The 21,959-nt window shown below is 39.2% G+C and overlaps 1 protein-coding gene across 3 annotated transcripts; it reads right to left on the bottom strand.

The window, feature by feature from the left end:
- Nucleotides 1–13,026: 13,026 nt before the first annotated feature.
- On the bottom strand, nucleotides 13,027–21,221 carry LOC128990847 (glucose dehydrogenase [FAD, quinone]-like). 3 transcript variants are annotated; one of them, XM_054413461.1, is made up of 4 exons: nucleotides 21,129–21,221; nucleotides 19,537–19,626; nucleotides 18,407–18,659; nucleotides 13,027–16,832 (listed from the first exon to the last, which is right to left on the bottom strand). In XM_054413461.1, exons 2-4 carry the CDS (start codon nucleotides 19,599–19,601, stop codon nucleotides 15,192–15,194), a joined length of 1,959 nt encoding a protein of 652 aa, XP_054269436.1. In that variant the 5' UTR covers nucleotides 19,602–19,626; nucleotides 21,129–21,221; the 3' UTR covers nucleotides 13,027–15,191. The 3 variants fall into 3 exon arrangements, with proteins under 3 accessions (XP_054269436.1, XP_054269437.1, XP_054269438.1); XM_054413462.1 differs by having other exon boundaries at nucleotides 21,134–21,206; XM_054413463.1 differs by having other exon boundaries at nucleotides 18,407–18,639; nucleotides 21,129–21,156.
- Nucleotides 21,222–21,959: the final 738 nt, after the last annotated feature.

The following is a 21,959-nucleotide window of genomic DNA, read 5'->3' as shown; positions in this document are numbered from 1 at the left end:
GTAGAAGGTTCTAGGGCCCCTATTGAGGTAGTCCGTCGACATAGGTCTCTTGTCTATCAGTGGTGCGTTCTAAGAAACCCGTGTAAACAAACAACCCTTTTGTGACGGCGCCTGGCTATTGTTGCGCGGGGCTCCTGACTTGTAACACTGTCCCCTCCTTAAGACTGTTCTGACCCAGAACAGATTTCTCTCGAAGTTTGGGATCTTCTGGACCTGTAATGTCTCCGGTTCCCCATGGGTTGTATACGCAGACCACAATGTCGATGCCAGTGTCCTCAAAAAGTTCCTGCACTATATTTCTTACAATCCTCCATTCCAGTCCGTCATAACCACATCCCAGCCTGGGAATAGCAAGCTTTTTTATTCCAATCCGGAGGAGCTTGTCTCGCAGGTCTTGCAGGCTTCTCTTCAACGATTCGTAGGAGGGCTTCTGGCTTGACGTCTCCTTGGTTACGAGGTAGAACAAATGCTGTCTATTGCGCTCCAGGTGGAGGGTTGTGCCAATGGCGGGGCTCCGACGCTCAAGATCTTCGGTCCCTCCAAACTTTTTCCTGAAGACTGTGGCTAAACCTCGCGACGCTCTCAGGTCTTTTGCTACGCAGTGGGCCAAGGCATAATCCACTGGCAAGGTGAAGAGGTCCTTATATACCAGTTTCAATTCCGCCTTTCCACGTTTCTCGGGCACGACGTCTCTTGGTTCGGTTGAGATGTTGCGAACTTGTTGTTCATCTTGTTGGCCGTGATCTCCTTTGTAGGGTGCAAGCCTGTTGAAATGGACTATTTTGGGTTTGCCTTTTGGTTGCTTCTTAATCCGGTAGATGACGTCATTTAGACGGGAAATAACTTCATAAGGACCTTCCCACGAGTTCTGGAGTTTTGGTGAATATCCACGACGCCTTCGGGGATTGTGTAGCCAAACGAGTTCTCCAGGTGTGAACCCTCCTTTCTCGGCCTTCACGTCGTATCTCTCCTTCATCCTATCACATGCCCCAGATATGTTGCGACGAACTTTCTCATGTATCTCGTCCATCCTCTTCCGCAGATTGGAAACGTAGTCCTCGCCAACCACACATTCATCTGGCTTCAATCCATACTGCAGGTCGCATGGAAGACGGAGCTCTCGGCCGAAAACTACGTTGGCTGGAGTCTGGCCGGTGGTTTCGTTAACAGAACTCCTATACGCAAGTAGGAACAGGTGCAGGTATTGGTCCCAGTCCCGCTGATGTTCGGAGACAACTTTTGACAGATATCTTCCCATTGTCCTGTTCATGCGTTCTACCATGCCATCTGACTGTGGGTGCAGAGGTGTTGTTCGAGTCTTCCGGATACCAAGAACTTCACACATTCTGGAGAATACTGCTGACTCAAAATTTCTTCCTTGGTCAGAATGAAGTTCGAGCGGGACGCCAAATCTGCTCACCATTTCCTTGATTAATATATCTGCAACTGTTACCGCTTCCTGGTTAGGCAATGCATAGGCCTCTACCCATTTGCTGAAGTAATCCATTGCTACTAAAATAAATCTATTTCCAGAATCAGACATGGGGAACGGTCCTGCTACGTCAATGGCGATGCGCTCAAACGGGGCACCTACGTTGTATTTCCTCATTGGGGCTTTTCGTTTGTTGACAGGGCCATTTGATGCTGCGCAGGTCGCACACCTTCTGCACCAGTCTATGACGTCGTCTTTCTGATTAGCCCAGTAGAAGCGCTCCCTTACTTTCACCAGTGTACGATGTACCCCTAGATGGCCTCCCGAAATTCCATCATGCACTTCCCTTAGCACTTCAGGAACCCTCTTCCTTGGAATTATTAGTTGGAGTTTTCGGTGCTCCCCTTCCTCCGATTCGACGACTCGCTTCAAAACTCCTTCTTCCATTAAAATCGAGTTCCACTGCGCCCAGTAGGTCTTGACGTTCTTAGACAATGGAGCAATATCTTGCCACGACGGTCTTCCTTTATTGTCTATCTTCCACTGCATGACGTGTCTTAGGTCTGGGTCTTCCTTCTGGTCCTCTGACAGTTTATTACTGTCCCATTCGTCGTCCACGGCGGTCACGCGATGAACTGATGCACTTTTGTCTTCCTTGCGTGTGCAGTGCGCGCAGCTGTCCCCACATGGTCTTCTAGATAGTGCATCTGCATTCCTGTGGCTTGGCCCCGCACGATGGATTGATTCGAAGTCATACTCCTGCAATCTTTCTAACCATCTCGCAACCTGTCCTTCAGGAGACTTGAATCTTAGCAACCACATCAGTGCGGCATGGTCGGTTCTCAGGAGAAACCTTCTTCCATACAGGTACTTATGAAAGTGTTCTATAGACTTTACCACTGCGAGAAGCTCCCTCCTGGTGACACAGTAATTACGCTCAGGTGCTGACAGGACCTTACTGAAGTATCCGATCACATGTTCTTCTCCATCTTGAAGCTGGGAAAGGACTCCTCCAATGGCTGTATTGCTGGCGTCCGTGTCTAGTATGAACTTTCCGTCTGGTCGTGGGTAGCTCAATATGGGTGCGCTGCATAATTTGGCCTTCAGCTCTTCAAAAGATTTCTCGCAGTCGTTGTCCCAAACAAAGGTTCTCTTGTCTTCCGTCAATTTAGTTAGTGGTTTGGCAATATTAGCAAATCCTTTTACAAATCTTCTGTAGTAAGCGCACAGCCCAAGGAAGCTCCTAACTTGTTGTTTATCCTGAGGTATTGGCCAATCAGTGATAGCTCTGATCTTCTCCGGATCCACAGATACTCCTTTGTCTGATACAACATGGCCGAGGTAATTAACCTGTTTGCGGAACAAGTTGCACTTCTTGGGGTTCAACTTGAGATTAGCCATCCGCAGTCGCATGAAGACATTCTCCAGGTTCTTCAGGTGGTCTTCGAAGGATTTGCCTAGGACGATAATGTCATCCAAGTATACCAGGCATGTTTCCCATGACAATCCCCTGAGGACGTTCTCCATGAGCCTTTCAAAAGTAGCAGGGGCATTGCAAAGTCCAAAAGGCAGCACAGTGAATTGCCAAAGTCCTGTCCCAATAGAGAACGCTGTCTTCTCCTTGTCCTCAGGAGCGAGCCCGACCTGCCAGTAGCCACTTCTGAGGTCTAAGGTTGAGAATATCTGACATCCTCCCAGAGTGTCGAGTGTGTCATCAATCCTGGGTAGAGGGTAGCTGTCTTTCTTGGTGACATTGTTGAGAAGGCGGTAGTCTACGCAAAATCTTGTTGAGCCGTCTTTCTTCTTCACTAGTACCACAGGTGACACCCAAGGGCTGCTAGAAGGCTCGATGACACCATCCGCTTCCATCTCCTTTATGATTCTCTCGGCTTCGTCACGTTTTGCCAGTGGGAGTCGTCTAGGGGCCTGACGTATGGGTTTTGCATCTCCGGTGTCTATCTTGTGTTGTACTATATTCGTCCTTCCTCTAGGGCCACTTCCGTACTCAAAGACATCTTGCCATCTAGTAATAAAGTCCTTTATTTTTGCACTTTGTTGATGCGTCAGCTCCTGACAGGTACTCTCCACGAAATCTTCAAGCTCCTTTGGTAATCCATTTGGAGATGGCGGGCATGATTTTAGTTGACGTACCACCGAATTAACAGCCACGCACGTTCCGATCGTTACTCCTCTTTTTATCGTAACAGGAAAACCATTCAAGTTCATCAGTCGCACCGGATTTTCGTGTCCTAATTTAAATAAGGATCTGGCGACAAAGACACCACGTCCAAGCTGGGATTCACTGTCACTTCCTGGCTCCAGAAGAACACTTTGCCCACTAGTCCAATCTCCTTCGACAGTAGTTCGGACGATGACTTGGCTGCGTGCTGGTAGCGTTGTGTCTTCCAGTAGAAGGACGCGTGCAGAGATATCTTTTCCGTGCCGTAGTATGACATCTTCGTCTCCGAGAGTCACTAATCCTCTTGACATGTCTAATTTCAATCCGTACTTCACCATTATATCAGTTCCCAAAATCACGTCCTCGTCTATGTCGGCAACTAGTGCACAATGTTTAAATACGCAGCCGCCGATGTGGAAGGTAGCAACCGTCTGCCCATAGACCTGAGCCAGCTGACCTGTAGCTGTACGTAGAGACCATGATGTTGGTGAAATATCTTCCGTCGACACAGTGTTTGGATTCAGGATGGTCATAGTCGCCCCGGTGTCCAGAAGACAGCTTTGGAGACGCCCGTTCACCTTTCCGTCGACGTAGAAACTGCTCGACAGACTTCCCAGTGAAGCAACTTTACCACTTTTCCTCGGGGCTTTCCAATCGCGGGCTGACGGTTGCCCCTTTCCATCAACCCTCCTTAGTTTTCCTGATTCGGTTCTGGTGTGGTCGAAGGACATTTACTCCGGGGATGTCCCATCTGTCCGCAGCTCCAACAGCGTATCTGCCGGCGACGAGTTTTTAGTGCCTCCAGCACTCTCTTTACTAGCTCCTCGATGTCCAGTGGAGTTGTAGGTTCTGCGTCTGCCACGCGGACTCGAGCCTGGCCCCTCACCGACTGTCGCACAGCCTCGAACTCCAGTGCCTGTGTCAGTGCGTCACTCAGGGTCTTTGGTCTGGCGAGCTTCACTGCCTGTTGAGTCTCAGGTTCACGTAGACCGTCTAGGAATTTATCCACCGCCAAACTCTCGTAGACATCATCCGTGACCGATGGATAGGCGTTTCTCACCAGGCGAGCAATGTCGGCTTCAAACTCCTGGAGTGACTCATTGGACTTCTGGATCCGGTTCCGCAGCTGTGATCGGTAGAGCTGGTCCATGTGTCGATGCCCAAAGCGCATGTCCAATCTCCTCACTAGTTCTGGGAAATTCTTCCGCTCCGCCATTGGCATAGCATGCAGAACAGCTAATGCATCGCCCCGTAGTGCAAGGCACAGTGCTGAAGCCTTTGTCTCCTCGGTCCACCCATGGACCATAGCCGCTGTCTCGAAGAGAAGCATGTAGTCCTCCCAGGGAGTTTTGCCATCGAAGTGAGGGACGATGTTCTGAGGGGCAACGGCAGCAATGGTGGGCGCTGGCTTGGAGATCGTTTCTAGGACGTTATCCTGCTGAAGTTCGCCAGTGCTAGCCGATGACGCAGGTGTGAAGCTCCCCGATGCAGCCATTTCCTGCCTAAGCTTAACTAACCTATCTTCTAGATTTTTTTCTATACAATTAAATTTCTCATCCATTTCATTAATCCTACTTTCTAAATCATCAACTTTGCTAGAATACTCATCTAACTTGTTCAGCATTTTTGATTCTACATTCGACATTTTTGACTCAATGCTAGCTTCTAAGTTTTTGTTATTTTCTGACATTTTTGACTCTAATGCTTTACTGTTTTCTAATATTTTTGACTCAATATTTGCTTCTAGGTTTGACATTTTTGAATCTAATGCTTTGCTATTTTCTGACATTGACTCTAATGTTTTGCTATTTTCTGACATTTTTGACTCTAACGCTTTGCTGTTTTCTAACATTTTTGACTCAATATTTGCTTCTAAGTTTTTAAGCATTTTATTAAAATCAGATGTTTCAAATAAAACGTTATCTAGGTCTTCACCTGCATCAATTAAAGCTTGTTTAAGGCGTGCCTGAAGGGCTGATTTAGTTCCACTAGTATCTAGATCTCGTTCTTCTAATTCTCTCCTAAGATCAACTACTTTTAACTCATCAAGTTTCACACCTTTGAAAGCCATTTTTATGCCAAACAATGAAACTAATTTTACAATAAATGATTTTTTCCTTTGTAAACAAATTTACGACACAAATTACTAATATGTAACAAAAACCTCGAATCTTACTAATATCTAATACAACTAAAATTAAACTCAAGATTTTACAATTAAAATCGCCAAAATAATGCCGCTTTCTGACACCAATTGTTGCGGGCTTAGCAGGTTCTTTACAAATAAAACTTGGCGATTTTATAATAACTATTTATTTACACTAATTATTCTATATTTACAGATTTTAGAATTACCTAACACCTAACTAACCCTATCTAAACCTAGCTAAAGCCTATTCTAAATTCACAATGTTTCTACTTACAGCTAGCCTTTACAGGATTTATCACTTCTGTTACAACACTGTCACTACACTGTCCCTAAAGACACTACACTGTTACTGTTACTCTCACTGTCACTAAACTGTCACTGCCACTAGCACTAGCACTGGTCACTAACACCGACGGGCACTTGCTGCGACGATTCTCGGAAGGCTCAACTCAACTCAACTGCCGTGTGCTGGAAGACGGTCCCTTATATAAGTTTGTCGTGGAACATTCTAGAGTGGAGAGTTCGAGCATCCGTTGTTTACAAACCGGCGTAGAAGTAGAAGGTTCTAGGGCCCCTATTGAGGTAGTCCGTCGACATAGGTCTCTTGTCTATCAGTGGTGCGTTCTAAGAAACCCGTGTAAACAAACAACCCTTTTGTGACGGCGCCTGGCTATTGTTGCGCGGGGCTCCTGACTTGTAACAATAACAAATTTGCTGAAACAGCTGTTTAATTTGCTAAGCACCTTAGCACCTCTCTTTCGTTTACGTAAATACTGTGTAGTGTGGTTCCTGCGCTTTTCCACGCACAACGCTTCAAGGCTTCAAGGTCTTGCCAAGATGGAAGCCCATGACTCACACATTCAATGGAAATTTCCACTTAGGACGTTGTGGCCATCCAAGAACAGTTTAGGTTAAATTTGCATAAAGAAGATAATGCATTTTACTGAAGAAAAACTGCCATAATTCTGTAGTTGAATCTTGAATCATGTTGAATATAGTAATTTTTAGAACCAACGATTCTCGAATAAATAAATTAACACGTCCGAAAGAATTTGGTTGGGTTTCAAACCGGAATTCGTTAAGACATTTTGGTTAGTTAGATTTTATTGGTAAAGCTGAAAACATCTTATTGTTTGTGCTGTAAATATGTTTTTCGATAGGATAACTTTGCATAGAGTAGAAAAATACCAAACTTATAGGAAGATTTGATTATGAAAATTTGATTAGTATCCTAACTAGACGACTCAATATTCTTTTTGAATAAAATTAGAAAATCATTCAACATTTTTGTCGTATAGTCTAAAAAGAATATATCCACTCAACTATTTAACTAGTTGTGTGTTACCCAAGTTTTCAGAACGAATTTGTCTATGCCTTTTTAGTAATGTGGTTGACGGTTGTAGACTACTCAATATTCTTTTTGAATAAAATTAGAAAATCATTCAACATTTTTGTCGTATAGTCTAAACAGAATAGATCCACTCAACTTTTCAACCAGTGTTAGGCCTACTCAAGTTTTCAGAATGAATTTGTCTATGCCTTTGTTTAGTAATATGGTTGAGGGTTGACTTATTAGATAGCATTTGTACTTGTTTTACAATGTACCTACCTAAAACTGTTACTCAAAGATTGTTTGTAAAATATTAGGTTACCTTACTTGTTTTATTTGCATTTATGTCGATCAAAAACCAACTAACCTCAACATATTGTGCAACTTTACAAAATGTACGACAAATTCATTCACCAAATACATAGATTTAAAACCCCGTTCTAAAATTAACACCAAGAGAGTGAAGCGGGAATTCGATCAGCAAGAAACCAGTTCATGAGGACAAAACTGGCATCGCTGAGTGGTGAGACGAAAACCGGTTCCAGGTTCCAGCCGGTAGACTGACTTTATTCGTTGAATGACTAGCATTTCAGCTAGCACAAGAATGACTTGCAAATAGCCAACTTTTGAGACTATATTCCGGTGACAACAAGATAATCTTCCTTTAAGGTTATCAATATCAATCAATTGATATAATTGATTGATATTGATAACCGTTTGCAATGCTGTTTCTTGATGCAACATCTGCCGCTTAGTCAACTAAGTTTAAATGAAAATCTTTGTCTTCATACTTGTTCATGTCTCAAACTTGCTTATGGAAAAAAGGCTTTTTAGATTTAAAAATTGTACTATTTAATAAACTGCATTAAACTAGCGCGTTATATTTTAAATGACAATAATCTTACCGAACACATGGAGTTGGTATTATCGTCCCTTTTAAATATAAGTGCACATGGAATTACCTTCAATAAATGAAACCTGGTGCTAAAGCTACGTGTGGTATTGGTATACTTTGTTAAAGACCACAACAGGTAGTCCAGAAATACTGGCTTTACTTCTATAGTTAACATAAACATGTCTAGTACTGGTTCTAAAATATTCACCAGATAAAGTTTATCTTGTGAAATGCATTTTGGATTAAAATGTAATCGAATTTAAAGGAATCGTAGTATTTCTCGACTTTTCCTCAAAATACTATTTGATGGTTAGTATTAGTAATTTTCTAATATTTCAACACTATCTTATAGATTTCCACTGAAGAAACTATTGCCGTAGTTGGCACGAAAGAGCCCCGATTTCCTTTTTAATTTTCATGTCCACAGAGACCAAAACTCTATTCTTAAAAATATAAGTTGTATACGAGTCTATACATATATGTCATAATGTTTTAAAGCCTTTAACATGAAAATACCCAATTTATATTACAACCATCGTATATGTTCTAATATCGAAGCGTTTCTCCATAGACAATATCATTTTTCTTGTCTGTGGTTGTATGATGAAAATTTTACCATAACATTTACACAACAAATTATTGCCCTTCTTCAAGCAGCAAACCTAGGTACTCATTATAAACCTAAATTATTGAAATCGGGGATACATTTCTTATATTGTAGGATTTTTTAAAATTCCAATAGGATAATTAGAAATTCGCTTAGTCTGCAGGATTGATGCGGCGGGGCTATTTTTCTTTAATTCCCGTATTCTCGTGCAAAATGACAAAAATATTGAAGTACTTGTTTTGAAAACAAAAGGCCTTTAGGATATTAGGAAATAGCCTGTTTTTCGTTAATTTGGAGCTATGAACCAATGCGTCTATTTATTTGCTACACTAAGAAAACTCAATTATTACTTTCATTGCTCTCGATTTTTTTAACAGGGTGCCAGGCTTACAAGTGATCATGGGATTGCATCGCAGCTGGAACAGCTTATTGTGCACCCTCAATCACAGGTTCTCATTCTCCGTCAAATCCCAGGTCCTTGGTGAACCATGAGATCATTTTGACTATGGTAACCCGTTCTTCCCTTTGATCTCCAGTCGATAGGCCAAGGGATCTCATGCGCAGACCTTGTAGGGCTGGGCACATAAATATCACGTAAAAGGTCTCCTCCTCACTAAATTTCCTACATAAGAGGCTTTCAACTTGAATTCCCATCTTGTGTTGATGTCCGCGGAATACCCAGTGGCCGCTGATGAAGCCAACCACCTTCCGCGGGGTCTTCCTATTCAGCCCAAGGACATCTGCCGCTATCGCCCAGGGCTAGAAGTATATATATATATATATATATATATATATATATATAGCCCTGGCTATCGCACCGGTAGGTGTATATCTCTAGCCCTGGGTGTCTGCAGCATTCTCTTTGACTGTATGTTGCCGTCTGTTCTTTCCCAGCTCCTTCGATGTCTCTCGAGTTTAGTGGAATGGATGTTTGATGGAGTTACTAATCAAAACCTGTACCGGAATCTTTGCTAATACTTTGTTTATGGTTTACTGTATTGATTTTACAATCGCGCGAGACCTGCGCCGCTCCGTTTGACTGACTATTTTAACGATTTGTCTGGGCACCAATTATTTTCGCTATAGGACAGTGTAATTGCGTAATTACCACTGATTAGGTTTACTAATTGGATGGCGACGTTACAGTAGGCTAAGTCCTAACTGGACCGTGCCGAGAGGTCTATAGGCTAGACGCCGAGCGTAGGTCAGGGCAATTGGACCAATTAAACCACCTTCTCTGTGGCATAATTATTAATGGATGCATAATTGTGCACACCAATTGTCGTTATTTTCAAGCTATTAAATTGTCGAAAAAAGTAGTTTTCCTATAGTTACCTGACAAAGTGGCCTTCCTTTCACTGATTTACGCTAACTAGCTAATTAATTGCTTAATTTACTTACTCGCCACACTCGAATATTCCAACCAAACAACACAAAACAGCGTGCTTTTATTAGGCACACAATCCATGTACGCTTGAAAATAAGTTGGCAACACTTGATACTACAACTACGATCAGCTGGTGCAGCGTTTCCCATTTCGTTCAATGCTTGGATCCAACCTTACATAAAAATGTGTGGAGTAGTGTGTGAAAGACTAATTATATTTATATGCTTTATAGTAACTGTAGGTAGCATAGTGTAACGCGAGTGCAAATTGCCTTTGCTGCACTCGAGAAACTTTCCACACTTCGCACACTAGTTACACAAATAACTATTTCATACTTTTTACATAATTGAGTTGAAAATGACAGTCAACAGTCAAAGGGCTTGACGAGGACGACCAAGGCGGTCGCAACTGGTTGCCTTAAGGCTAAATCCCCAGAGTTGCTGTAGAATACTTATTTTTTCAGGATCAGAGAACAAAACAATATAACTATTTGCCTTTGAACAGTGTCAGTAACCTTCTCATCCAATTATGATCTGAAGCTGGTAAATGCGTGTTTCACGTTTATTTTCACGTTCATATTTTATTTGTTTTAGCGAAGATTTTACGATTTGTGCAGCATTATTTGGTAGTAAGAGGGTAAGCAATATCCTACAAATATATTTTCATTTGTTAGAATATTTGTCTACCAACAAATAAACGAAAATTTATAGTTTGCTCTTTACTTTTTGGTTATAGCACCAGAGGATAATAGGAAATTCAAAAGTTTATAAATATTTTTCCTTTACAAATACTGTTAAAGTGTGAGATATAACAATAAATAAATGATAAACATAATAAATCCTTTCAAATAGTTCTTTTAATCAATTAATTGCGATGATTTAAAATAAATTAGAGGCCGTCCAGTGGTCGAAAACTCTACCAAAACTATGTAATGTGCATATGTATCTATTTTCACCCCACGCTGTACAGTAAATAAAACATGTTATTGGAATTTTTCAATTTGTTTTGATTTTCAGTTTATATTTCGTTGTTATTTCGTCACCAGCATGGCAACCCATAAGGCCTATGTTAATTTTGTATATTTTAAATTTATTTTTTTTGTGTTTGTTTTTGAGCCTATTTTAATTGAAATAACATTCTAACAGTATGCGTAGATTTTCCCTGCGATGCACATGAGCTGAGAACAAATATTTTAAAGAAACAGGATTGCCCATATAGATACTCTTTTTGGCAATGTTATAATACAAGCTAGCTGTTGGACTATTGGAACATGCACATGAGTAGAAACCTAGACTATATACAACATTCATATGGTCGTCATTTCAGAATAAAGTAAGCCCAAAGTAGAAGGGACCTAGGCTTTACGAATATGTGTTATTTGCCACTAGTGATATTTGCCACCACTCTAGCATTTGTGCCATTTGCCACCACTTTACTTACCACTTTGTGGACCATCTTATAGGAACAAATATTCAAGTGGTTTGTGATCTTTTCAAGAAGATGGCCACTACTATTTAGATTCACTCTATGCTAATTAGGTTAGGATAAGTTATGCTATTTTGCATAGGGTAAAATAGTAGCATCCCTGTTCTTGAAAATACCTAGCTGATAAAGTTGTGAAGTAGGCTACTTTTCTAAACACCATGTACAATATTTTGAGTTCTGAAAGTACCTTATGGTCTCGTGGAACACTCTGCTTCACGATTCGTCCCCTAATCCTCTCCTAACACTCGTGTACCGCCCCTTGGATGCCCCTAGGACATCACGCGACCTGTTCAAGTCTAGGGTGGTTAAAACGTCATTGTGACGAGTCCTGACAGCTGGGCCCAGGAAACCAACAATCAGCTGATTCGAGAATCGTCACGCACAGTGGGCAAATTGGTTCAAACTTGCATGCGACCGATCCAGTGTAGAAGTTCATGACGAGCTCAAGATGTGCTCTTAGATTGCATAGACAGAAATACACCCACAGAGTTTATTTTTAGAGGGACGCCATTTTTTTAATTCGTCATATGCAAATGCAGCCAATGGAGTTGTTGTTGTTGTTAGTTAAGAGATCGTCAACCTTTATGCATGTAATATACAGAAAATAACAGTTTTAATTAAATTTCGTAAGGGAATTAACCTGGCAGAACAAGAACCTGACATGTGTGCCTTTTCCCATAAATCAGGCATAAGAGACCCAAGAGGCAGAAGAGGTCAGGACATACTAGTAGAGTCCACCCTTTCCCAACATCCATGGCAAAAAGTTGGTTTACTGAACAACTGTTTTATGATTACAAAAATTGAACTGAGTTTAAAAGTGAAGAAAAAACACTATTTTCTACTCTACTGTACACGAAATATATGTCACGACTCCCAGCCAAGAAAGACCATACTCGATAAATTTTACAGGTCTGCATTAACAGCACAATACAATCAAAACGTAATAAGGGACAGGAACTAACTAGTTTGAATTTATATTAGTTCGGCAATTTTCATTTATAGTTTACCGTTCAGATATTTTTAAATTAAGACTTGGTAACACATTTGAGAAGACAATTCAGCTGCAAGTATTACAGCTTTGATTAATTTACAAACCTTCATATGTTCAATGCAATAACCGAACACTCCTGTGTTCGGGTTGCGTTTACTGAGTTGTAGGCTCTCATTTTAGTGCACTAGAACTGACAACAAAATACAGACAAAACCTGCATACTATGCACACTTGCAGTTGTTTTATTACATTTTATCCAACCAAGCTCATAAAAATAAATCTACATTTAGACCCACAAGTAGTATAAAACAGTTTTGCTCAAAGAATACTTCGGTCAGTTCTTAGAGTAAAAGGAAACACTTGTGTGTGCTATATTCTATGAATATAAGAAATCTATGTTTCCCCCAAGGAGACCATAATGGGAGACAACAAAATGTTTTTAACTCTTTGAATACTCGGTAATTAATAGGTGTAATATGTAACAAAATAAAATTCACTACCAAAAATATTGTTTTTTCCAAACTGAAACCAATGAAACATTTTTACAACATTTTATTTGAAAACAGTTTGCTTAAAAATGCCATAAATACAATTTTGGGATATAAACCTCCTAATAATCCCCATAATTCTTGTTCAAAACTCAATATAACTTATTAATCTATTTTAACTGGTATAGCTTTCTATGTTTAGGAGGTCTCGCTGCTAGGAAGTCATATGATAATAATCTAAAAGTAGTATAATATTTGGGAGGATCATTCAGACATTCTAGAAGTTAAAACCTGGCTTCCGGCGATCCTCACAGTATGGAATTTTATTTAAGTATTATAATTATTAAACAAAAACCTAAAGCCACTACTTAGCATATGTCCCCTGATGTTGTAGCCACTGTTTTGATATTTTTTATTTTAAGCAGTGTCTCCACCAACCGAACATGTTTGTCAAGCAGTGTTCAATGCAAATTTTGTATTTCCGCCGAACTTTGTTCGGTGTTGGTTTGTTGGAAATGCCTTTTCGAACATTCTGAGCTTTGTGGTGGGAACCGGATGTTGGCTGTAAAAGTTCGCTCCTAGACTGAATATTTTAGTCAAAATCACGTTTCTCCTCCTGCAGCTAGTAGCATTTTTCATAGTTTCTCTAGTGTATTGCCATCCAAGTATGGCATTTGCTCAAGTTTGTTTAAGTCATAGTGTTTTGTATTAGTTTTTGATTGATTGTCAAATCAGTTTTGGTTAATTACAGTAATAGTTAATTAAAGCATTGCGATAATTAGTAACTTGTTTCCAAATTGTTGGACCAATCAGTAATTTAAGTCATTCAAAATCCTCATTCATTACACACCCTTGCAAAATTCCTGGATAAGCAACTCGCTGTCAGTTCTGCACAAAAATGGCCACTGCACTCATTTCTTCCTAAACAGTTGTCTCTGCCACCAACCAGGAGGTCGACGAGTGGACACGAGCAAATAAGCAGCTGCTATGCAAGCTAAATAACAACGAGGCTGTGTATATGTACTCATCACTAAACAAGATCACACCCTAATCAAAATGTCCGGATCTCTTATAAGCGAACAGTCCGTGGGCTACTGAATATGTCTGTCAGACTAACAGTGGAATGTGGAATGTTTGTCCGTTTGTTATGTTCGCGAACAGTGTTCAGCGGACATGTTCGGTTGTTGGAGACGAGGCTTTATAGTGCTTCATGATTTTGTTTCATCATGTTTTATTTCCATGATCCAAAATTAGGTAACAATAAAAAACATCAAGCATCATGTTGAGTATTAACATTCCGTACAAAAGGGCTGATTTACCACTTAAAATGTTACAAAATATGAAGATTCGCTTTAAGGTAAGATCAACTGGTCAAAGGTATTGTTTTCCTGGCCAGGAACAGTACTGTAGACTGAAGTCAGTCAAGTCTAGGGTGCCACTGCAGAGGAAACTTGCTTATGGAACAACCGTGTGCTTTTAGCTCGGGATATATACTAGTACCAAGCAAGAAAGAGCCCGAACAGCTATTGTTTACAAGAGCAGTTGTAGCGCACAGGTTCTTCCTCCAGCGTAAGCGCAGCACATAATGGTGAGGAGGGAAAAGGAGAGCGGAAAGGGACGGCCAATAGGATTTGCACTATAGAAACAAGCGACTGTTGCTAGACACGACTTAAGTGTACCATTGAATGTATCCTCTGTATCTTACTTCTCTGTGGTACCACTTATGAGGATTCCACCTGTCTGTGACAGAATTGGTGGAAGAGATCCACCTTAGATTAGTAAAGCTCACCAGAAGTTGGATGGGTGGATTTATTGTAAGCTGCACCTCAAAGTAGACTTTTTGCTTATCCTTTCTGTCTATGTGCCAAAAGAACATTAATAGAATTTGTTATTTTGCAGCTATAATATGAGAGGGAACTTGTCAAATAGGCAAGCATGATTTAAACTGAATAATGAATATCTCAATGTGATAAACATCCATTTACAACATTATAATCTACCTAGCATTGTTGTTTTCATTACTCAAAACACACAGAGAGCCTGAGTTTAAAGTACGTAAACATCTATAATTATGAAAAAGGATGAAGAAACAATGGTTAAAGTGTATATTCAATCATAAAACACTACACCACTAAAAGTGTTGAGAGATTAGGTAAAAAATGTTTCATTTGGACAAAAATATTCTAACTATATATATATACAGTGTTTACCAAACATCCATGATATAGGCCTACTCCTATGTGTTAGGTTACATATGACCAGTTTCGTAACTGAGCCAAGTCTGTTTGATCAGATCTGAACCTTTTTCTCCGATCATGATTGTCGGAGCGTTGGTGGTTCCTGTTGGGATGATTGGCATAATCGATGCATCGATTACTCTCAGTCTATTAATACCCTTCACTCTCAAATGTGCATCGACTACCGAGTCCGCTCGGTTCGGAGGACCCATTTTACATGTTCCTACTTGGTGGTTGATGGATACAGTAGTGTATCTCAGAAGACAGTCCCTGAAAGGCCTTGAGTTGGCAGTGTACTTTGAGCAACTATCTATCTTAACTTCACTATACCTTACCCCCTTGCTCCTCAATGGTCGAGTTTCTGAAAATTTCTGCATGATGGTGTATGCTCTGGAAAATGACTCAACGTCTCGTGGATCTGAGAGATAGCCGGAAATTATTTTCGGTTGCTCCATGGGATTTCTGCTAATTAGCTTTACCCTCCCTCTACTTTTGGGTTTCAACAACGCTAAAAACGGAACAATTATGGCAGACTCAGAGTTAAGTTGTAGGTATTGGTTTTTTATGTAATTTCTATAGTTGAAGTTTGTCAAAAGTCTTTGTAAAGCTGTTGACGAGTTTTTTCCAAAGAAACTAAAGTAAAATTGGAAATCGGGGTTGTCTCCTGCTCTGTTTTCAGTTTCCACAAAAGTGTTGTAACTACTTACTCCTCTACTGGATAGAATACTATCTTGCTTCATGAGGAAGTCGAACATATCCTTTGTTTGGTTGGTTGGAGGCACGGAGTAGTCTAGAGTCAACATTATAGCTGGGGAAATCGCATGGTCCTGGAGATTTTCACCAACTGGCAAATCAGCGATGACATCGATTCCCACTTCCCTCAGATTATCCCTGGGTCCAACCCCAGACAACATCAACAACTGAGGAGTCTTAATGCTTCCAGCGGACAGAATAACTTCTTTCCGAGCAATAACTCGTACAGTTTCCCCCTTTCTGTTTATAAACTCTACACCGTAGGCGGTCTTTGTAGATTTATTGATCAGTATTCGAGTAACCAAAGAAAACTTTGATACTTTCAAATTTCGCCTGCTTTTGATTTGAGATAAGAAAGCCTTAGCCGTGTTACATCGTCTACCGTCCTCCAGTGTTCCTTGAATAGTAGCGAACCCAGCTTGGAATCTTCCGTTGCAGTCGGGATTGAACGGGTATCCCATTTCTGCCCAACCGTCAGCCAAAAGTGAAGCTAAAGGACGAACAAAAGCCCGGTTGAAGTTTTCAACTTTTAATGGGCCACCTGTACCATGATACTGGAAAAACTCAGTTGTGTTTTGTACGTCGTCGGCTCTCATGTCTTCTGACTTCTTGAAGTAAGGAAGTACATCTCTATAGCCCCATCCAGGATTGCTTTCAGCTTCCCAGAGATCGTAAACACTTGGACTTCCTCTGGTGTACAACATAGCGTTTATCGTACTTGAACCCCCCAGGACCTTCCCACGAGGCCAGTTACATATATTTCCTTCCATTCCGAGGCAGGTTGGTTCTTCGGGGTCAGTTTTGAATTGCCAGTCTATATCGGTTTGTTGTAGTAACAGAGCCATGCTAGGTACTTCTGAAGTCTTGGTAGGATCTCCACCTGCCTCCAATACCAAAACCTGTTGAATTAAAAATTGTCTTTAATATGTCAACGTCACAGTAATATGCATGAGGAAAAGAGGCAAAACTAGCTGGGTAAGTGAGTTTTTGATTAAATAGCTCACCTAACAATCAGAAGGGATCTGTTTGAATTGAAAAGTCAATAGATTTTTCACTGTTCAAAACTGGACCCACCTGTCATTGGACTAATCATTGGACTTATAGTCCCGGACAAAGAAACATAATTAGGTCAGCGACAAAGTTACATTAGGAATCTTTTAATCTAATCTCAAACTTCTTATACATTGATATTTCACTTATTAGTATTATTATATGAGAACTAACAGTGTACCTTGTGTTATATTATACTGTACTAGCTGTACCCGCGGGCTTTGCCCCGTTTAACTTCATATGTGGGCTCGTTCGCATGGCTCAATCACGTCCTGGTTGAAGTTCGTTCGCTACGCTCACTCACCTTTAGGCTGGAGCTCGTTCGCTGCGCTCACACGTCCTGGTTGAAGTTCGTTCGCTATGCTCACTCACCTTTACGGTTGGAAATTTGCAAAGCTAAACAAATACTCGTCATTTATAATATGTTTAGAACACACGTGCAACCGCACATGTGTGAAGATACAGACTACACCTGTGGTCCGATTTTTATTCACATTTAGTATGTTATAGTTCTTTTATGAATCTTATCAAGACCGCACAACCCCCATTGCTGTAAACATTACGGTTTAAAACTTATGTTCAAAATTATGTGACTTTCCTGTAAAACCCCTGACAGTCAAGTGTTTTGCGAGACGAAAAAGTTGATAAACTTATTATTGGAGAGGAGGCCCCTCTTTATAAAGTCTTTGAAGTAGTATTCGAGGACACAATATACAACTATCAACACTCATTCGTGAGTACATGAAATATTTGTCCAGATATATCCTCAAATCCGAGTATAAGAGGTAAATCTGGCCTTTTAAGGTTCTCGGACTATAAATTGGATGCACCCAGTTTTTTATTTTACATTTTCATGAACGAAATCTTCACACATATGATAGAGGTTTCTGTCACATACATCCTTTTAACACTCTAAAGACGACTAAACAGCAAAACAGCCACAGTCAACGACCAAACAGTCTTTACGACTTTTGATTGTCCACCCGACTCCAGCCAGACAGTCGGCCGAAAGTCGTCCAACAAAAAGTCTCTTGTGTGCGGTAAGCTGCCTAAAGTACGGTAACCAAAGTTTTGTACTGATTCAATAAATTATTTTTGAGCAATAATTTGTCTCGTTACTTATTGAACGCTTGTAATAACGGAAAAATTGGATCTTTGAAAAGAAGGCTTGACCAATTTGGATTAAATTTAGTATGTTATGCCGTTATGGTCCTTATAATTCTAAACAAATGGATACAGAATTCCAACTTTTGAGATTTTCCTTTTAAAACATTACAGTCACCCCCACTGCTTAGCCACGATAAAGTTTGTTGACAAGCCAATGGGAGAAAGTATGTGACACATTTATTTTAGTTTGGAAAGAGGCTTTCGTCCGTAAGAGGAATTAAGTCCATCGGATTGGCATTCAAATGATGTAATCTACCTTCCAAGCAGCTATTTCCGAGAGGCGGTTAGCCAGCACAGACCCTGCGGAGCCTGCACCTACGATGATGAAGTCAAACTCCTCCCCAGGCGTAGGGTTGTATTGAGGAGGGTAGTCGCAGGGGTTGGCTAGGTCACAGTCAGCCTGGGCCAGTGTGCTAAACAGATTCTGCGTCAACTGAGCAGCTGGGTCTGTGTACTGCGCTGAGCAGGTTCCTTCCAACAGCGCAGGGTCTGAAACGCAGGACTGGAGACTGTGAAAACAATATTAGACTAGGTTTAGTAACTTAATTGGTGACAGTGATTTTTACAGTTAAACAAATTTGAATTTTAATAAAAGTTTTTTTCACCAGGTCCGTAGTTTGCATGTGCTATTGGCTCAAGCGACAGTTGCGCACGTCTCCAACTACATTCAGGTTAAAAATTTTCTTTTCCTTACACCCCAAGAAACCTAAAACATCTTGCGCTTCTGAGCCTGGGACCTCCGGGCTCATTCATAAAAGCGGCCCTGTTTTACAATAGAGTCTCGACTATACAGTACAATCTCTTTGGTTACCGGTACTCAATATTCTGTGTTATCGGACCTTCCGTTCAGTCAATTTTGTACAAGAAATCACTTGCTATTTCAATTTGGCTTGATCGTACAACTTGTACCGCATCACATTTTTGTCAGATGTTACTATCTAACGATTGCACATATACAATGTATATATGTATTATGTTAAATATGTATTATGGGAAATTACAGTGAGCTTGGAAAGAAATTACACGGTATATTGGTTTTTGAGATATACAAACAAAAAAATCACATACTTCTCTAAGTTTAGATTTTGTCATCTTTATAGTCATGTTAATTTTCTATTATACAAATTTAACCACACACTGTAAAAGTGATTTCATAAAAAGAAAATATATTAGTCAAAAATAGCAACTTTCATTTTGATATGAATCAGTACCTATAGCTAACATTTTGTAATAGAAAAGTAATTCACTATCTAAAGTCAATGATAGTTTTTATGGATGTAATTCACAAACTATATGACTTTGCTAAATATAACTTATACATCATATAAAATCCTGTGTAAATTATTATATACACATAATAGACACACTGAGTTCAAAAATACTTACTTATCTTCATATTGAGCCAATGTGAAACCAAACTGAAGGATGATACAGACTTTGATAAACACCATAACTGATGTTATTCTGCTTTAAGCTCTGTAAAATAACAACAGCTATCTGTAAGGTCAGCATCAACAGTATAAGAAAACAAAACAGCAAATATTTCCTCGTGGAGGAAAACACTAATATCGACTATCATGTCAATGAGGAAAATAAGGCAATTGAAACTAGACATACATGACATGAAGATATACAATTGATTATATGTTCTATTATTAGTTTTGTACATATTACATTAATAATTGCAACAGTATCAGGGAATTTGTAACATTCTCTATACAAAATATAGCTTATAGGTGTGCACTGCAATTTGTCATCTACTAGCTGTTGTTTTTTAATGCAAAATATAATTGAGAATAGAAGAACATAAGTACATTGCCCTTATTCAATACTATTATGGGTCATTTTACCTGTTCTATTGTTAAATACAAATAATCAACTTAACATGTAGTAAAATCAAACGCTGGTCTTGCTTCTCACCTTCAAGACAAAGTTTGATCAGCTATTTACACTTTAATACAGTATTGGGTTTGTTTAAAATCTTGTAAGATATAATCACCAAAACTTTCTATAAATCCATATTCTATAATTTTAATGTTTCTTTATACCTATACGATTTTGACTTTCCACAGGTAAAGAATATTATGAGCAACTATATTCAAATTCCATAACAATCCAAATTCCTATATCTTACTAAAATATTAAATGTCAAAGTTTGTGTGATTGTTTGTTTGTTTGTTTGTTTGTTTGAAGTTCAATCACGCATTAACTACTGGACGGATTGGGCTGAAATTTGGCATGATTTTAGCTCATATTCCCGATTAACATATAGGCATAATCTTATCTCAAAAATCCTTTCGGGCTCCGCCCCAGTGGCTCTGTGGTTCCCCATGTTAACCTTATGAGTATTTATATTTAAAGGGAATAAAAGAATTTAGTCAGCTGATTCAATTTAAAAAGTTGATTCTATGGTATGCAAAAGCATTAAAAGTTATAAGATTTACCAAGGGCGCACTATTACTTTTTTTGCATTTATGGAAACAGCTAATTTGAACTAAGCAACAAAAAAAAAAAAAATGATATGCAATGAGAACTGTCAAAGTATGATTGTTTTCAGTTACTTTTATGTTTTTAATTTCACGAATTATTTGTGATATTTTGTGAATCTTTAACAATTTATTTTTCTCTATTGCTTAGGTGAAGTGGTAGAATATTATGGCTATGGTAGATGTTTAATACTATAGTATACCGTAAATTTAAAGAAGCAAATTTTATCAAATCGTGTCCTCCCCCATTGCAAACGCAAAGCTTGAGTATAACTGCAATAAGCATTTTATACTTATATGCCAATCCCTGAAGGACAGGTACTCTGCTAGTATTTAATAAACTGTAACTAACATTTTAGGGATTTGCATTCCTACAAGGACATAAAAATATAATTTTTTGTACATTTACTTTAGAACAAACACAGATTTAGTAAAATAGTCCTCAAAATAAAATATTATTTGTATAGATGTGTACTTTACTCTAAAACTAACCTCACTTTGTGCTAAGTCCCAATAACAGGAACAGGCTATATCTGAAGTGGCCAAGTGACTTGAAGCGACTAAGTGGTAAACAGTTACAGAGATACAAACGGAATCTCCAATTCTGGTCTTTTCCTCAACAGATTGTTGACCTTTGACCTTTGACATCTTGCAATGGTTTCACCAGTCAAGCAAAAGCAAAACTGAATCTGAAGGCAAAACAAACAATTTTAAAGGCCTTGAAAATGAGAATCACATTGGCATACATATTGGAATTTATTGAATGCATAGCTATCCCATTTGCAGCAGACCTGCATAGTGCATACTAAGCAAATTTTAAAATGAATTTTAAAAAGTTGTAATTGATTTGTATTTATATAGGTTAAAACCTAAACATCTTACTCTTGACATAAATAATTTAATGTTTTAATGAGTACTAAGGATTACTAGTAGAAACTTACATACATGTGTGATTTTATACAAAAAGCTGTTTATAAAATAATAAAATAAATGTATAAAATTTGTGAAAGATCCAGTGTGTCCAAAAAGAAGCAATTACTAGATTATTTTTTTAATATTTCAAAAAGATTTCATGGGAGATATTATATTTTCTAAAAAATGTAAAAAAATGCACATTAGGAGCATTTTGTTATTGTTATCTACCGTATTGTTAGCTTTTTTAATTTTTTATCTACAGTAAGGAAAAAATTAAAATATCTGTAAAATAATAATATTATAAAAGTCAATACTTGAATAAAATCAAACACCTTTGGTATTCAAGCAGCCTCTTTCATAAATTCTCTAACAGGGTGGCATGTGGAAAAATTATGAGAAAAGGTGGGA

Source organism: Macrosteles quadrilineatus, unplaced genomic scaffold, assembly GCF_028750875.1.
Source record: "Macrosteles quadrilineatus isolate MER2022 unplaced genomic scaffold, UCM_ALF_1.0 Scaffold_3__2_contigs__length_128488019, whole genome shotgun sequence".
NCBI classification, from domain to species: domain Eukaryota; kingdom Metazoa; phylum Arthropoda; class Insecta; order Hemiptera; family Cicadellidae; genus Macrosteles; species Macrosteles quadrilineatus.
Note: the sequence above shows the minus strand (reverse complement) of the source record. Positions and strands in the feature narration are given on the sequence as shown.